Source organism: Larus michahellis, chromosome 8 (assembly GCF_964199755.1).
Source record: "Larus michahellis chromosome 8, bLarMic1.1, whole genome shotgun sequence".
NCBI lineage: Eukaryota > Metazoa > Chordata > Aves > Charadriiformes > Laridae > Larus > Larus michahellis.
The window spans coordinates 18,922,852-18,941,925 of NC_133903.1; the positions used below are offsets into that span (position 1 = coordinate 18,922,852).

The window sequence follows — 19,074 nt, forward strand, 5'->3', positions numbered from 1 at the left end:
TTAACAGAAATGCAGGAATTAAAAATTGAGTAAAAAATGAATTTATCCTCTTCTTTATTAGAAAAGAGTAGATGCCGCTCAGACAAAAGGAGGTGACACACAGTGTAACTGAGGCCTTATTTATATGGAGTTAATGTAGCCACAGCTTACATTGACCCTATGTTTATGAACAAACTCTTTTTCAAATGGATTTATTTGGTGTCAGATCACAGCAGTGAAGTCATCTTAAAACAGATATAGCCATTCCTATAGGCAAACTTAAGAATTTTGTAGATTTATCCTAACTGGTTCTCTGATGAGAGTATTAATCAAAGTAGAATAAGCAGTGGTTTCAGGGAAATACCTTAACATGACAAAACAGGACCTAAGCATGTGTTGAGATGGGCCCTCTTCAGTTGCACGTAGCTTTAGTTGCTGTAGTTGGAAAGACCAACCTCAATAGACGCAACAGCAGCACGGTTTAACTCGGAAGAGTTCATTATTGCAAAATAGCTGTGTTACCCTCTGCAGTCGGTGAAACACACAGCTGAGCGCAGTTCAAGGTGCTCCCTGCTGTCTCTGGCCAATTACATGTAGGTCCTTTAAAGCCTGCAGCCGTGTGCAGTGGCCAGCTTGAGCTGCTCAGCCTTGCTCAGAGCCCCGGCCTGTGGCTGGGCACACAGCAGCTCTGGCATGCAGCTGGCCCTGCGGCCAGCTCCAAGGGTGGCTCTGCCCAGTACTGCACTGGGAGGGCTCACACATCCCTCATCTTGCACGCTCCCTGTCTCGTACCGTGCTCTGATGTGCAGCATAGCTGTGCATCATTTCCTGCCTCTTCTCAATAGCTTATAAGTTTATTTTTAAAATGTTTCCCATGAAGGTTTATATTCAGGTAACTTCCATTAGGTGAGTGCTGCCAGGATCATATTCTGCTTGTATTAGAGGAATACCCTTAGAAAGAAGATAAATATTTGGGCCCTGATTTGTTTTCTGTTTGATCTTCACTGGGACTTCATAACTGAGAGTGCTCAGCTGAGAACATCCAGTCATCATAAATCCTGAGTTGCAAGAAAATTATTTGAAAATAGCTTCTGAGAGGTGGAATTGGATGCTGTGCAAATCAGAAGCTCTTAATTTGTGTTTTAAGTAACAAATAACACGGATGACTTCCAGGCTTCAATCACACACAAGGATCCTAAGGATCTATGTGCTTTCTATACTGAAAGCCTATTTATAAGGCAAATAGCCTTTACGACAGGAAGCTAAAGCTTTGGGTTGTTAAGAATGATTGGGAAGATACAGGATACCATAAATCTTATAGAACATAAGATCAGTGCTCTTTGTCCTTTTCAAATACCATTTGAACACAGACCAGTTCTGCATCTTTTCTATAACCAGTTGCACTTAGAACAGGTAGTGAGCTTTTTTATTTCTAATCTCGTGTGTTCCAAACTCAGAACTGGGTTTGCAAGTAGGTTATCTGGATACAGGATGGGATATCTAGAATGGGATGGAAGGAAGGTCAGCAGCTTTATAAAGCTGCAGGGTTTTCCTCCAGCTTATAAATGGTGCAGGTTTTCTTAGTTGAGATCCCTGGAATTTGGTGACATTTAAAGCTGGGGGAGAAGCGAGAGGAGGAGCCATCAGGACATGAACTTTCAGGTTGTAGGCTCCTGTGATGTCCAGAGGTAACCTGCAAACAATGTATGAACCACAAGCGGCCTCTTGGAAGGGGAGTACAGCAGTTTCACAGATGCACAGCTGTGTTGCATTCTTGAAGCTGTAAAAGACAGTACTGCACAATAAGCAGTTTGGGGTGGTATAAATATTATCATCTTATGCTGAAAAGAAATTAGAACTTTGATTCTTAATTCTTAGGGAAAAAAAGAAGGAAGTATTACCTTGGAAGGCCTCAGCTGCATCTTGTGTGGCTTCTAATTAGAATTGGGAAGAATAAGTGTTTAGAGCTACCACTGCTACTAGTCTTTCACTTCTAGAAAGACTATATGCCATTGAAAACAATAAAGAAAAACAGAGCAAATTATGATACCACTTTATTGTTATCTATCTTAATGAAAAAAAAGAGATTGAACTCGATAGTGCAAATCGTTGCTGGTTTCTTTATGTAACGCTTACACAGAGGGCATCCAAATGCAATTTGGTTCCCTAAGCACTAACGTAATAACAACAATAAATAATAATCTTAACATTCCAGCTTACTCAGGGATGCATATCTTATGCTTTACTACCCTTTATCTCAATATCTTTCCTTTTAGCATTCAGACTCCTTGCAAGAAAAAAGTGGAAAGGGAGTTACCTAAACAAAAGTTTGCATATGACTTGCAGAGGAAGCCAAGGCTGTTCCATATAATTCCTCTGACAGTGTCATTTTATTAAGAATGGATATGACCGACAAGCTTTTTTAGATAACTTGATTTTAAATAAGCAAATAATATAATATTAAAGATAATTTTTATTCCTTGTGGCTTAGTTTTAAGTGAGAGTAATTGTACGTGTCAACTAAGTGAAAGCAAGGGTGTTGCTCTGTCAATAAAATGTTTATTTTTATGGACACTGAGTAGCTGGAGTCCGGATTCTCATTGGTGGGCACAGTGTAATGAATTAACTGTTGTCTTTCTAGCATGGTGTCTTGGTTCTGTGGCGAATGGACCAGCGAGGCAGAGTGCAGGGTCCTGCCCTGCTGAAACAAGAGTATGGAAAATGTCTGTCCCACTGTGTCTTTCGACCACCCCCTCCTGGCGAGTAAGTATCGTGCCCTCTCAGGGCACTGGTAGACCAGGTCTTTCTTGTTCCATAGAAAGAAAATCCTACTCACGGGCAAACCTTTTTTAAAATATATATATATCCACACACACACACACGTATATAAAAAAAGTTCTTCTCGTAACTGTCCTTCATTTACAAGTTCTTCTCCCACTGTAGTAGCTGGCTATTTGGGTCCTGTGTGCACCAACAGATCTTCCTTTTGCCCATGCTTTTCTCTATGTTGCTGTTGACTCTTCTTCCTTTGGTTCTTCTAATTGGCAGTGTTGCTGATTGTGAAAAGCAGAAAGCACACTGAAAACACAATTATCCATTAAATTATTGTCAATAGTAATTAAATTAAAAGTCAGTTCTTAAACATTATTATTTCTTTCCTCTCCAAGCAAGAAATAGGAAACAGCTGTAGCAAAAAAAAAAAAAAAGGATTTGCCTTGTCTGAGCCACTTCTGTTTCACATCTCTGTAGAAATAATAATGGTTACAGAAAAAAAGGTGGCAAAATGCAAGTGAAAATTAGTATTAAAATTTTACTTTGCATCTTTTTGAGTATGTCCTTTTTCTAGCCAGTGTATGAAACATCTTTATTCTCTCTTTACAATATGTTTTATTAACTACTCATCCATTCTTTGATATGGAAAGTACTCTGCTATGTAAGGAATTGGAAATTAAGTATCTGTGTTTGCAGGGACCTTGTACAGCTGGCAAAAGCAGCTGTGGGTGGTGATGAGAAGGCCTTGGATATGTTTAACTGGAGAAAAGCTGGAACAGGAGCACCTCTGAAAATGGGACTCCAGGAAGGACTGTCCTTCTTCATCACTTTGACAGATGGTAAGAGCAAAACTACTTTTACAGTCTGCTGGAAATTTGTCTCCTTAATACTTCCATATAGCTCAGTGTGTGATAGTCCTGTTTTCATGTATCCAGCATCTGGAGTATGTCCATATATCTATCATATTCATATATCCAACAGCATAGAGTATTTGTAGGAGTTGAAGAATGTTTGGTAAGAAGAAATTAATAAAATTATTAATATCTTAGCATCTTCAGGGTGAGTCCTCTCCAAAAGGGCACCATAGGTTAGTCCATGGGCAATCCACCATAGATTAGTCTGTGCCCTCCAAAAGGGCACCATGGATTAGTCAGGTTCCTGAAGAAGTGAGTGTAGTGAAAGTGATCTCTTAACACCTAAGTGTAAATGAAATTAGAAGTTATCAGCAGTTTGTGCAAAGCTTCAAAATAATGCGTGTTGTGTTTTTTTTAATAGAAATACGCAAATGCTGCTAGAACATACCTTTAAAAATAAATTGTTAATGTTTCTTTTTTCTCATGCTTTGAAATGATGCTTCAGTCTACAAAAAAGTCTTTGAGTATCTGTTTTGTTAGTTTTCTTTGCTGCCATTTGCCTTTTCTTCTCCCTTTTACTGTTCTGGGTACTAGTTTGCTCCCAGCTCATTTTCTTCCTACCTTAGTTTTTCTCCTGCTGCCTTCTACCTCTCTAACCTGTTAGCTCTTTGGACAGGAGCCAGAATGTACGTGACAAGTAGCGTAACAAGTATGTTTCTGCATGATTTGAGTACATGATCCTGTCAATTCAAGTGTTAACTACTCCGAAAAACATTTAAGTAAGGCTAGTTCTGCAGCTCAGTTACAGTTTGATTCCATGTTTACATTACGAAGGGTGAGACCCATCACTTACACCAGTATAGCTTCCGTAGGACTGCAGGAGCGGCATTGTCCGGCTATGTTTGTTTTGCAGATCATTTGATTTGCGAGTTGCAAGCCTCTTTACTAGATATGAATCATTTAAATGAGAAAGGGGTACAGGGCGCTTAACCGTACGAGGAGAGAATCTTTGCGTGTCTCTGCGTTACATCCTCACTTTCTGAGCAGCTGTTGTGGTGGTGCACAGCTCCATCTAGGGACAAAGTCCGTATCCTGCAGGTGGCTGTCCTTCACATCTTCTTTCTTGGGCCTCCTCTTCAAACACTTCAAATTTCGGTCAAATGACACAGTTTCTTTTGAGAGGTCTCATTGCCTAGGGTGATTTGGGCATATGCATTTTGGACCCAGTTCTTAATTGAGTTAGTGATCTGTCATAACTTCTGAATTGGTTAAAGTTTTCATAGGGTTCAAATGTGACCTGTAAATTTCCTCTGAAGTGTGGATTCTCAGCCCAAACTTGTTTAATAAAAATGAATTAACCCCCCACGTTCTTCTTGCATGCTTTTCAATATCTCAAAAGAGATTTGAGTAAAGACAATAGAGTGTCTTGTAAAGCAAAACTAAATAAACATTTAAGCTCCTCAAAAAAACCCAAAACAAAATGGAAAAAAAACCTCTCAAGTTTCAAACATTTAGTCCAGATATTTTGTGATGCTTCCAGAACACTGATCATTGCAGTAAAACAACGCAGTTCAGGTAATAAGTTACATGAGATGCTTATCTGAAGAGAGGATACCTGAACTGATAACAATTTTTCGGAGGCTTTTCCATGAGCACAAAGAACTGTCCTCATTCCTGAGCATTGGAGGAGCCCAGCACAGGTATTGGGACATAACCTGAAGAGTGGAAGTCATCCTGATATGTGTACTGAAAGCACCCTTGTTTGTCTTTACTGCAGATGTTTTAGGTCATGAGTAATAACAATCTTCTGGTGCCCTTTGTATTTCCTAAACAGCAGACGCTTTCTGCTGCTTTTTGTCTTCTGAATCTCAGAGTTATTTAACTCTGAGAGCTCAACTTAATTAGCTCAGATTTGTTAACCTTTGAGATTAGTCTCTTGTGTGATACAGCGTGAAAACTTCCTTAAAGTTATGCAGAAAGCTATAACCCTCTCCCTAACTGCCTAAATAGCTTTAGAATAGTGGGTAGTGTTACCTGTGAAATACTTGATACTTTCTATGGTGATATCCAAGTACAGACAGCTAATTTAACTTAGGAAACAATTTCAGATGGCAAATAAAATCAAGGGACTGTCCGTTTCTTGTGAAAGATGCCATAAAAGTGAGATTCAGTTACTGCAAAGTATTACTACAATAAACAGGTATCTGTGTGGTAGAAAATGCTACATTGGAGAACTATTCCAACAATCCAGGGTATCGGTACGGTCTGGGGATGAATGGATGGAGAGCAGCCCTGAGGAGAAGGGCTTGGGGGTGCTGGTGGGTGAGAAGATCAATACAACCCAGCAGGGCGAGGTGGGGGGATTCTGCCCCTCTGCTCCGCTCTGTGAGACTCCCCCTGCAGTGCTGCCTCCAGCTCTGGGGCACCAACAGCAGAAGGACACGGAGCTGTTGGAGCGGGGCCGGAGGAGGCCCCGGAGATGCTGGGAGGGCTGGAGCCCCTCTGCTGTGAGGACAGGCTGAGAGAGCTGGGGGGGTTCAGCCTGGAGAAGAGAAGGCTCCAGGGAGACCTTGGAGCCCCTTCCAGTCCCTAAAGGGGCTCCAAGAAAGCTGGGGAGGGACTCTGGATCAGGGAGGGGAGCCATGGGATGAGGGGGAATGGTTTTACACTGGAAGAGGGGAGATTGAGATGAGATCTTGGCAAGAAATTCTTTGCTGTGAGGGTGGTGAGCCCCTGGCATAGGTTGCCCAGAGAAGCTGTGGCTGCCCCATCCCTGGAGGTGTTCAAGGGCAGGTTGGAGGGGGCTTGGAGCAACCTGGTGTGGTGGGAGGTGTCCCTGCCCAGGGCAGGGGGTGGCACTGGGTGCTCTTTAAGGTCCCTTCCAACCCAAACCATTCTGTGATTTAACAGGAGAGATGAATTAATTTATCTGTTCAGTGTTTTGTTTCAGGGAGAAAATGTAGCATTGTGGGAGGAGGTGGGAGAGGAGTTTGAATTTCTTTTTTTTCTATAGTTGGAATGTAGAGGATGATAATATATTTGCAAAGTTTTGGAAATCAAAACTAAAATTAAATTTAAAAAGTAATTATTTTTAATTAGATACATCACGTTGCCTCTTGGGTGCAACATTTTAGCATGGATCCTTAATGTTGTTCTCATACATTTGTGTTTTCTACTTCAGCTTTTGGGGGAAAATATTATTTCATTTCATAGGGTTTTTGGATTTGCACTAGTTTGAAATGCTTTGCTAAGAAATTATATATGTGGTGTGGCATGACATCTGTCAGATTTCAGTGATTTAATTTGTCTGGGTGATTTCTGTAATACCATTTGCAAGCTGCTACACTAATTCTAGGGTTTTTCACTGAGTAGACCTGTGCATGATTTATAGAGTATTACAAATTAACAAAACGATAATGGCTTATAGAATGTTGATAGGTGCTGTAGTTGCCAAGTCACAAACTATGTTGTCAGTGTTCTTAGACTATTCAATTTGCGTGTGAAATTAATGTAGAAAAGCTGTATTTTGTGTTTGTGGTGGAGTATTTCTAAACAATGAGGAACTTCATAGAACAGATTTCTATAATCTAGACTCTGCTATAAATTGTACCAATTCTTAGCTGCCATTCTTCTTTCATAAATTACTATCAGTACTGAAGATTTCAGAAGCCATTCATTCATGCACACATATGCAGAAAGTTTACTTTTTGTTTAAAATTAAATGATGGCATTGAAATGATTCCTCTCTGGATTTCCTAGATGGGGAAAAAGTGAGTAAGTTTTGTTTTATTGCTCTGGTCAACTGTTGTAGTCTCTATCCTGAGACAAACTAGAAGACAAAAGAATTGTGGTTATTTTTTATCTTTTCAGCACTTGAGGAATATTTTGTTAAGGTAGAAAGCAGCAACTTTGATTTTTTGTAGCTAAAAACTGTTGACTAAAAACTATATGTATACTACAGGTTCTGTGCATTATGTGAATGAGAAAGGAAAGACGAGGCGTGTGTTGTCCACAGACAGTCTGGTCCAAAAGCTTCTCTTCATGGAGGAAAGAGATGTTTTAGTTGTTATAACAGAGAACCTGCAGCTGTCCTTGCATGCAATTACTCTTGAGGGAGAGGCAGAAGAGCTCATGAAGGTAAGAGTCAGACAACACAGTAAAGCTGCAATGTCTAATCTTTATATGTATTTGTTAGGGTTTTTTATTATCCGTCTTTAGCTTACAAATGAAGCAACTCTTTTTTCTTTCTCAGGTAACACCTTGTTGAGTGAATATACACTCTTTTAAAAGTGGAAGAGTGGTGTGTTCTTGAAGTTGGAAAGATGGTTTTTTATCTTGCCTTCCCGTTTTTTCTTAGTTTCTTTCATTTTGATCCTGTGTTAATCCTTTTACACTTCATGTACCTTGTCTTAGGGAATTAGAGAAGAGTTGAAAATTCCATTATAATCAAATACTTGTTAAAATGTCTTATCATCAGTTGCTCAGAGCTGTTCTGTCCTTCAGTTTAGTAGGAATAGTGATATTGTCTTGGTGATACTGTCTTTGTCTGCAAAGCTGACAGATTTTTTTTGTTTTCACGTTGTGAAAGCATTCTTCACAGCTGCAACGGCTAGGAAGCTTTTAAAAAAAATAACAACCAAGAAATCACAAATAATAATGTAGTGAGCCCAAAATTATTGTGTAGGGACAAAACCAAACTGACCTCATCCAGGACTTATAATGACCTTGGCTAATAAAGTACTGTACTGCTGGAGAACACTGCTCAGGAACATGGAGCCCAAACCTTCACCTTCCTAAGACTTTTTTTTCATTTTATCTAAAATCGAAAAAGACTGTGCATTTGTGTATTATGGGAGTGTCCACTTCTTATTAATCATTACTTACTTTTGACTAGAAGTGAGCTTTGGTATTTCATGCTTTAAAGCAATCTTTACCAAGTTCTAAGAGAAGATCCTAGTACAAGACAAAAAACTCCTTACCTACTTAATTTACCCACTACAAGGGTTCTTTTATTAAATTTTACATCCTATACTTGATGCAGAGAAACTATGTGTCTGTCTGAACTGACAAGCAGCTCTAGTTACTTTTTAACTTTTTAGCCAAACTAGGCAATTCAGATGCGTATTGCCTTTCCGCGTGTTCCGCCTACCTTCTGTAAATTTATCTATTTACTTACGCTTAACAGGTGAAGTTGAGTGGGAAGATAGGTCATTCTGCAGACATCATTTTAATAGACCGTAGCCTTGTTGTTACAGCCCTAGGTGAGACGGTCATCAGGTAAGAATTATGTTTTAAAGCTGTTCTGGATGCCCATGAGAAGTGCCAGCTAGAAGTTTTTACAGTCTGCATGCACTGTGTATTTTACTGAACTATTGAGTTTTTTTACCCATGAAAAAACTACCAATATCTTCTAATTTCGTTTCTCAAAATAAATAGAGAAATGAAATGAAAAAAATCTGTTTCCTTGAGGACAAAAAATAATTCTATATCTTTCTCTCTAGTTACTTTACTTTTTCAGGCAGTGCTGTTATTGATTTCTTCTGAAAATATATCCATTTGGGTTTTTTGTGTGAAAAAGTTAGCCATTTTGCTGTTCTTTCCATTGTTGACTTGCTCTCCCTGTTTCCTCTAACTTTGTTTTATTTTTGGGGCGGGGGTGTTCCATTAACATCAGTAGTTCACTTTCTTGAGCGTCTATCTGTTACTTTCAGACAAAATCATCTGTTAATTTTGTGAGAATGTGATGAAGACCAAGTATCAAGAAGGAATATGTTTGATGACAGTGTTTAGTTCTAGAAAATAAATCTGAAATCCAAAGGACTACTGGTTAACCAAGGAAAATTCTTAAAATAGAGGAGGAAGCATAAGTAGGGAGGAAGAAAATTATGAGACCTCACTTCTTTTCTTTTTTCTTAAAGTTGGGTTTGCTTCTGACACCTTTTTTCATAGGGGAATATCACAAAACGTGCTGCAGATTAAAAAGGAAAAGGAAGGAGTTTGTGAAGAAATTCACATTCCAGAGGCAGCTGCTGGCAATTTAATTTTAAAAATTGAATGATCTGGGCATTATGGAAATAGCAAATTAATGCCATGGACAGCATCCTATTGCTTGTGTTTAGCAAGACACCTGGAAGGAAAAGCATTGTTAGCACTCTTGTTTTGTGTACCTTAGGTTCTGGGATTTGGACCGAGGCGAGAACTATGTGCTCTCCCCAGATGTACAATTTGGCTTTGAGGGAGGAGAATGTATTAACTGTGTTTCTTACTGCAGTGCGAAAGGTAAGAAATAACCTGGCAGCTGTGATCTCTAGATCCTAAACCTTGTCAAACCTAAGCCTTCTGTGCCCTGTAGTCATTTCAGTATGTTTGCCTTGTTAATGAGGGTTTCAGTAACAGCATGTGATGTCAAAGCGTTTTAGTTCAGATCAGGAATGTGCTTTTGAAGGTGCAATGAGATCATTCGATACTCACCACACTTTGTCTCAGTAGGGAGTTGTCTCCCGGCACACAAGCTGGATTCCCTTTAATGACACTGAACTGGTAGAGATTCTCCTGGAGTACACCTAATGCGCTCCAGCGTGTCATGGGTGTTCAGTCTACAAGCCCCCACTAGAGCTAATGCAAAGTAGAACTCACCAAACACGTATAGTGTGGACGTCAGGTCCTTCAAACTGATGTTTTCTACAGAGCTACTCCCATGCCAGTATGGCTTGTTTGCCAGCATAGGCATAGCTAGTGTCTGCCAGAGTGGTTTTCAATGGTGACTTGCCCATGGTGACTACCAAACCAACTATTCAAAAATAAATGGTTAAAATGAAATCATTGTCTGATACGTTTAAAAGACAACTTCACCTGGTAGCTTAGAAAATGGGCTTTGCCATGTGAAACTTTTCCCAGTGTTTCTCCAGAAAGTTTCTCCAGTTCAGGAATAGGACGCTGGTTTACAGGAAGGCAGAGAGATGCATGCTGCTAGAAGGCGGCTTCTCTCGTAGAATCACAGCTAGGCTGCCTGCTACTTTGTATAATGTGGGTTTGTTTTTCTGAAGTTTAAAATATGAAATGCCTAAAATGTTTGTGAATGGCAGGTCTCTTGGCAGCTGGTACTAACAAAGGGAGAATAGCTATGTGGAGGAAAGCAGCAGGATCCCATCAGAGCGTAAGGGCTTTGGAGGGCAAGGAGAAGTGGAAGCTCCAGGCACCTACAGAACTTGAAGGAAACATCACTCAGATAAAGGTAAGACAGGAAGGAGTCTTCTTGCATGTTAATAGAACCCCTCAAACATTAGATGAATAGATTGTCTGTGTGAAACAGATGAATACGATTGCTAACATACAGATATGTGCACCAGCAGGGGCTCGTCCTTCAGAAGGAGGACGAAAAAACATCAGGATCATGTAACTCTTAAAAATTGAAATGTAGCTATTCTGTTACAGGCAAGGTTGAAATGCTCAGCAAGATAACACACTGAAATGCAACTACGTCTCTCTGTCTGGGAGAATTAGCAGTCATGGCATCCTTGTCATTGACAAACCCTTTGGATACAGCACCCTGAAATTATTTTCTAGAAAAGACAGATTGTCAGAAATGTTAAATTTACATAAATTTATTAAAATAGCAAGCAAGAAAATCTGACTAAATGCATGATTTTATTTGTAGATAGCTTTCTTATTTTTAGTCACTTTATCTCACTTTCTACAACCAAATTTTATTTGGTGAGATGTGCCGTCTAGAAGGGAATGCTATATTTTTACACACAAAATTGATGTTTTCAGCTGCTTTTTTGCCAGAAAATGTTGCTTGTTTGCTAGATAATTTTTTTTTAATGTGCAACAGTGTCAGACTAGATGTGGAGGATAAGTTTTCTCTTACAAATTTGTAAAACCAATGCTTTAAAATATTTCTATTTACAATATTTTAATGCTGAAGGTTATTACAATACATAGCATTATAATATTTATTTTTTAACCCATTGTCTGTTAAGCATCAGGGTGCATCATTTTTATTTATTTGAAATATTTTAATTTGTCACATTAAGTTTAAACACTGTCATTCTGTACTTACTAGCACTTTGATATATGCCAAAGAGAGATGCTGAGCATTACAATCGTAAATTTAAATTAAAAAAGTTTTACGTTAACAGCTGGTTAGCTTTTTTGACCACCACCGTTCTTCTGAAAGGCAAAACTCGTGCTTTTAGGTTCTCCAGCAGTTTTTTGTTTGTTCGTTATACACTATTAGTAAGTTTTTTCCAGGTTTCTTAGGGTTTCTGTTATAAGTTAGATTTTTCTGTTGCTGTGCTTAATATGTGAGGACAATACACATTATTTTTTATATATCTGGTGACTTTCAAGAGAATGTAATTTTATGCTTTCTTTTATTCTGTTTTCCCATAAGAACGGAAAGTATATAAAAAGCAATGGCATTTGCTTGCTCTGAGTTGGCATAGAGAGAGTCTGTATCAGAGTCCTACTTACAAAATTGAAACAGAAGTACTATTAAAGTCGAGAACCCAAATCTTTTGTTAAGATGCTTCAGTAACAAAAGGTCCAGGATATAGGAAATAGCATGTGCCGTTAGTGTATCATACATCTGCTAATGAGTTGAGGGAAGGGAAGAGATAGAGCTGTTTATGTCAGCTTGACCATTCAAGCATTTTCCAGATAACAGGATATGGAGTGCTCTCCAGAAATAGCACCTTGTTCACAATGTTTGTTAGCATAAACAAAAGCATTGCCAAACAATTGTCAACAATCACTGCATTTTTATCTCATGCTATAAAGCTGTCTTTAATTATGGAAACTCTAGATGACTTTTTATTGTAATCCCTGCATTCCAAAAAAATATGTTGTAAGAGATTGTAAAAATTGTTTCACGGGGGAATCTTTTGGTAATTCCTATAACAGCCTTTTCCTATATTACCGTGAAAAACTCAGAATAGAAGGCCATATACCATGGTGAGGTCACAGTGCAGCAATAACTTCATTTGACTCTGTGCCAACTTCATCTTTTTTCAACTTGATACGGTGGCTTCAAAAGAGAGGTGGTTGGGAAATGCACTATAGCTTGTCTGTTGTGCAGCGTGGGATCTAATTAATTGTAACTTAAATGCCGTTAAAAAGAACCTCCCCCCCAAAACCAAGTAAAATAGCTTTAGTACTTAGATCGTGCTCTTGAATAAAATGAAACTATTTCCAACACAACTGTTGAAATCAGTGTTATTGGAAAGGTACAGCCACAGAAATATCAGTATGTCAGGAAATTCATATGAAACGTCAAATAACTTTGAGGGAAGCAGAGACCTTAGAGACTTGGCGTATCCCTAGAGCTTATGGAGCTTATCAGTTGTGCAAGCACAGAGAAGTTCTTGGACTTCAAAGGGATTTTCTGCAGCTCCAAGAAACTTTATAATTTATCTAGCCTATGAGAGTATATGTCTGGGAACAGGTTGCCCAGAGAAGCTGTTGCTTCTGGGCCACACCTGGAGGTGTTCAAGGCCAGGTTGGACAGGGCTTGGAGAAACCTGGTCTAGTGAGAGGTGTCCCTGCCCAGGGCAGGGGGTGGAACTCGATGATCTTTAAGGTCCCTTCCAACCCAAACCACTCTGTGATTCTGTGTGTCTATACGAATGGTCTCTGGTAGATTTTAAAAAAAAAAAAAAAAAAAGCCCACAAAAAAACACCACCAAAGGCCTCTGCCTTCTTCCTGGCCCAGCCCTGGAAGAGCTCCTGTGCTGAAGCCGTGCAGTGAACTGTGGGCTCTGCTCATCCTGGAGCATTCTCACTGGTGTGTTGTAGCGCAGGAGGAGCGCCCTGCACCCCCACATGTAGGACCACTTCTGGCTGACGTGGCACGTGAGGAGAGTTCACATGTAGTCAACTGGTTACCACAATGCTTTCTGGAAATAATCATCCTTCGGTAGGCATAAACATAAATAATGCTGGATGGACATGCTTGTTTAACTGTGAATATAGAAAGAAAGAATGAAAATGGGGACGTTATTTTCTCTTGAATAACAGAATTCATCAGCTGCATGTTAAAAACTGTGTCTTTCCAAGCCATCTTGGAAGCAGATCCTATCTTTCTCCCATTGAATTTTGTAAGGTATTTTCAGTTGTAGAATTGCTCTTTTTCAATCTTAAAAGGAGGGGAAGATAGCCTTCCTAGAACCCATTGAAAAGGAGTTGGCTGGAACATGGAGATTCTTCGAGGAGAAGGGCAGAAGTGTACTCTTGGACCCCTTTATTTATGCGTGTGATTTAGTTAGGGAATTTGAAAACCACGTTAACTGAAGGGTCTATCAAAACGGCAGAAAAGAATATGGTAATCAAAAAAGGAACTATGCATGCAACTTGCTCTTACGGATCACAGCGTTAAGCCCTCTAAATATGCAGTGTTCTCTTGAAGTTGTAAATGTAAGGTGGTGCAATAATATCTTAGGAAAGAAAAGCGGCTTTAATTTAAAAACCAGTTGTTCTACTTAGACTAAGGGAGTGTGAGTAGCTGGGTAGCAAGCCTAGTAGTTTTAAGCTGTAATAATTCCTAGTCGTTGACTATAGTTGTATTTAGATAGTCGGACTTAATATATGTACAAAAATTATTATTCTATCCTACCCCTTGTCATCTGTCTTTGGACATTGCTGTGACTGTTTTAAATGAAATTGTGGGTTGTGCTTTTTTGTTTTCCCTCTCTTCTCATTGTGTGCAGTGGGGCTCCCAAAAAAACCTGCTGGCAGTGAACAACATCAGCTCTGTGATGATCCTCAGTGAGCAGGCCATGTTGTCTCATTTTCATCAGCAAGTGGCTGTTGTACAGGTGTCTCCCAACCTCTTTAATGTGACCACCTTCAGCACAGGAACCACACACAGCCTTTGTGTTGATATGAATGTTAATGGAGTCTTCACTACTAAGGTTAATTGTTTTTTTTTAATTTATTTGCTTGATCGTTTGCCTAGTTAGGTGTATGGAGACCAAACTTTCTACGTCTTTAATATAACCCTTCTTCGATATTCAGTTTAATGTGTAATGGAAGTACTGTTGTGATGGTAGCAATGATGCTGTGGTGGAGTTTTCAGGTAGCACAGTAATTCTCTAGATGCTGCCTAGAGAACTTTTGGGTTACCAAAAGCCTTCCAACCCAATATACAGAGGAACTAGTGGATGGTGGCTATTGTGTGGAAGGTCTTGCTGTGTTAGCGCATGAATTCCTATATGATTCCAAAAGAAATTGAATGAATATATTCTTTTGCTTTTTTGATTGATTTAGGATGCTGTAGTATTCTGGAACGGGAAGCAAGTTACTGTCTTTGAGTGCTCAGGAGATACCTTCAGGAATGCAGGTAGGACTTAGAACACTGATGAGAGTTGCAGTGGTTTTCCTCCAAAGCTATATGTTCTCTTCATTCATGATAGCTGATGGACCGTAATCATAAGTGCAAAGTGAAAAACATTATTAATACTAGTTAGATGTGATGCCATGAAATGCCGAAGTTCATTCAGCATTTCACATTCAGACCTCATATTCTCATTTTGCAGAACAGAAAGATTAGGGTATAAAAATCATCAAAAAACCCAGAACTTAAACGCCAACTCCTACATCTGTGCTTTATTCACTGAATATTCTGGGATACAATGCGTGGGTTAGCCTCAGAATATGTTGGTATTCCTGTATGAGTAGCAGTGTGGCAACAGAGGTAAAACCAAAGGTGATGTGCCTCTGTAGGCATAAGATTAAAATATATACTGTCTTAACCTCTGTTCAGCTACAACCAATCCTGGAAGTACCTGAAGATTAAATGTGCTTCATTCATAGAGTTCCTAAGGCATCCAGGTGTGTGACTGACCTTGATGAAACCAAGCATCTTGTTGCTCTTTCCCACAGCTTAGGTGTGTGCCTGACTGTCACACCTAGACTTGAAAGGTATCCTCAGAGCTAGCATATCCAGGGCCTTGTCCAAAATGTGGTATGAGGATAAAGCTGCTTCTTTTTATCTTTTAAGTAAATTATTCCAACAGTTGATCAAGAACAGAATTTTTTTTCCTACTTTTCTAGCCATAGCTTCTGTTGCCTTCCACAGATAGGTCACAATGATGGCTATTGAAGGTTTTTCTATTTCGCTTGGGAGAGAGTGTAATCAGCGCTACATAGCACTCACATAGGAACTGGGAAGGAGTGGGTTTTAGTCCCAGCTGTCAGCAAAATCTTTTCCATAAATTGCTGTATATACAGCTAAGTCAAGTCAATTTTTTTCTATGATGAATTCTTCCTAAATATTTCTGCCTTGAGAAACAGGTTATGCAGAATTCCATCAATCCTATCCAAAATCTTGAAAGGTTAGGCTTTGTCTTTTAAGAACTGTCAAGTGTTTTCTGAGAAGTGGCTTATCTTGTCTATATTTACTCATTTATTTCATAACTTACCCGTGCTGAATCAGCGTGTTATTACCACCAAGGTCCCAACAGTCTACAACGCTCATGAAATTATTTGAGCCACTCGTCTTTTCTGGCAGAGATTCCTTCATTACTCGTCAATTGTAGTTCAGTGAAGGAAGGAGTGAATTCTCTTAGCAGAACCTCGCATTGCACTACTCTCTTTCTTTCACTCCCCATATCATAGAATTGTCAGGGTCGGCAGGGACCTTAAAGATCATCTTAGTTCCAACCCCCCTGCCATGGGCAGGGACATCTCCCACTAGATCAGGTTGCTCAGAGCCCCGTCCAGCCTGGCTTTAAAAACTTCTAGGGATGGGGCTTCCACCACCTCTCTGGGCAACCTGTTCCAGTGTCTCACCACCCTCATGGTGAAGAACTTCTTCCTAATGTCCAGTCTCAATCGACCCATCTCTAGTTTTGATCCATTTCCTCTAGTCCTACCGTTACCCGACATCCTAAAAAGTCCCTCCCAAGCTTTCTTGTAGGCCCCCTTAAGATACTCATAGGCCACTATAAGGTCTCCTCGGAGCCTTCTTTTCTCCAGACTGAACAACCCCAACTCTCTCAGTCTGTCCTCATAGGAGAGGTGCTCCAGCCCTCTGATCATCCTCGTGGCCTTTCTCTGGACACGTTCCAGCACGTCCATATCTCTCTTGTAGTAGGGGCTCCAGAACTGGACTCAGTACTCCAGGTGGGGTCTCACGAGAGTGGAGTAGAGGGGGAGAATCACCTCTCTCGACCTGCTGGCCACGCTTCTCCTGATGCAGTCCAGGATACGATTGGCTTTCTGGGCTGCTAGTGCACACTGACGGCTCATGTTGAGCCTCTCGTCCACCAGCACCCCCAAGTCCTTTTCTTCAGGGCTGCTCTCAAGCCAGTCGCAGCCCAGCCTATATTGGTGCTTGGGATTCCCCCGACCCAGAAGGAGGGCCTTGCGCTTGGTCTTGTTGAACTTCATGAGGTTGGTATGGGCCCACCTCTCCACCCTGTCAAGGTCCCTCTGGATGGCATCCCTTCCCTCCAGCATGTCAGCCGCCCCACACACCTTGGTGTCATCGGCAAACTTGCTGAGGGTTCACTCAATGCCACTGTCCATGTCACTGACGAAGGTGTTAAACAAGACCGGTCCCAATACTGATCCCTGAGGGACTCCACTTGTCACTGGCCTCCACTTGGACATGGACCCATTGACAGCCACTCTCTGGGTGCGGCCGTCAAGCCAGTTCTTTATCCACTGAATTGTCAGTCCATCAAAGCCATATTTTATCAGCTTGGAGACCAGGATGTCATGCGGGACAGCGTCAAAGACTTTGCTCAGGTCCAGGTAAATGATGTCAGTTGCTCTCCCCTTGTCTGTTGATGTTGTGACCTTCAACTCTTTCCCCTTCCTCTTCCGCTTGTTTTCATGGGCAGAGGGTACGAAACACCTATTTTCAGTAGGAGTCTCAGCTTTTTGGTTGTAGTGATAGAATGGAAGAAGGCTGCAACACCAAGGAGTTTGAGAATCAGAGGAGACAGACGGATTAAAAACCAGATTTGGTGCAAGATAGTGGAAATCGAATGCTTTAAGTCAAAATTCCTTTTTTCCTTTCGAAAGAACCTGCTTGTTGTAACTATGGCTTTATTGTGATTGTTCCAGGCTCTTTTCTTTGTGACTCTCCAGTTCTGGCGGTGCATGGAGAAAATCTGTACGCAGTTGAGCCGTATCGGGTCCAGGTCCGCACTTGGCAGGTAAGGGCTGATGAAACCGTGAAGAGATGAATATGCCTTATTGTCTTCAAAGATTGGTGGTACAGCTTAAAAGTTAAGTGCACGTTCTGTAAATCTGTTAACTCTACCTTTGTCATAGAAAAAATATTTCGAGTATTTCAGCAGAAAGATCTTTGACATTTTGTGTTCTTTAAAAAGTCTGTTGTTTTAAATGCTACTGCACTGTAACTAATAAGTATTTGTAAAAGCAAACAGAATTTTTTACAGGCCAGACTTTCAGAGGATCAAAATTGCATGCAGGTTGAATATGTATATGTATATTACTGACAGGAAAATTAACATATTGAATATTCTTATAAGATAATGAAAAATACCCCCTGCACATTCTGTGTGTTCCTGCAAAATCTTTTGCTTAACCTTTGCAGCCTCTGCTGTCTGTGAGAAGCAAAAAGAGAAATCTAATTATCAGAGTTCTCGGACACATGATTTTACTTAAATAAATATTGTATTGAAGAATGGGTGGGGTTTATCACAATAAGGACTGATTTAATTCATATATTTATTTTTGCAGTTGTACATTAAAAGACCTTCAGGGACCTGTATTTCTGTATCCCTCTTGGTTGGAAGAAGTTGTATTATTGAAGGGGAAACTGTTGCAGAAGAATGCCTCTAAATTTTGGGTGTTTTGGAGGCTGTACATCCAGTTTTCAATCTGAAACACAGACTGCATTTGTAGAGACCGTGTGTGTGTAGTTTCTCTCATTTTGCTGGTAGGGATTTGTCTAACACAGAAGTTCAGCAGTTAGTTACTTAATTTGGTGACAACGTAAGTCCCTTCTAGTTGGACTCTGAACACACAAACCTGGTGTTACACGTTTCTTCTCAGGGCACAGTTAAACAGCTGCTGGTGTTCTCTGAAGCAGAGGGGAATCCGTGCCTCTTGGATGTCTGCGGAAATTTCCTGGCTGTGGGAACTGATTTGGCTCACTTTAAAATCTTTGATCTCTCTCGCAGGTATTAATAAGCCTTTTAGAAATATCTTTTTGTAGTTGAGCATGTATTTTTGTGAGGAGGGAGGAATCTTTAATTGGTTTTGATCTGATGAATCTTAAGACAATAGATGCAGCCTACGTGAACTGACGGCCTGTATCTAAAGCAAGGGAAGTGCCACAAAATTATTAGACAAATCATGGGATGAGTAACAATAGCGACAATTTTTAATAGAGGACATTGTGAGGGATATTTGTGTGTATTTGAACATGGGTGGAGAATTTATGGAGGATCAAGACACGGATATCACATGTTTTTGCTGATAACTTGACGAAGAC

The 19,074-nt window shown here is 40.1% G+C and overlaps 1 protein-coding gene across 7 annotated transcripts in view; it reads left to right on the top strand.

The window, feature by feature from the left end:
- The window catches only part of IFT140 (intraflagellar transport 140), a 94,065-nt gene that overhangs the window by 10,202 nt on the left and 64,789 nt on the right, over positions 1-19,074 (top strand). For all 7 annotated transcript variants that reach the window (XM_074598774.1, XM_074598778.1, XM_074598777.1 and 4 more), the window contains 10 exons: positions 2,621-2,742; positions 3,448-3,590; positions 7,567-7,742; positions 8,791-8,882; positions 9,778-9,884; positions 10,691-10,839; positions 14,312-14,515; positions 14,871-14,943; positions 17,676-17,767; positions 18,633-18,760. In XM_074598774.1, coding sequence (XP_074454875.1) covers positions 2,621-2,742; positions 3,448-3,590; positions 7,567-7,742; positions 8,791-8,882; positions 9,778-9,884; positions 10,691-10,839; positions 14,312-14,515; positions 14,871-14,943; positions 17,676-17,767; positions 18,633-18,760 — 1,286 coding nt within the window. The remainder of the gene's footprint in view (positions 1-2,620; positions 2,743-3,447; positions 3,591-7,566; positions 7,743-8,790; positions 8,883-9,777; positions 9,885-10,690; positions 10,840-14,311; positions 14,516-14,870; positions 14,944-17,675; positions 17,768-18,632; positions 18,761-19,074) is intronic.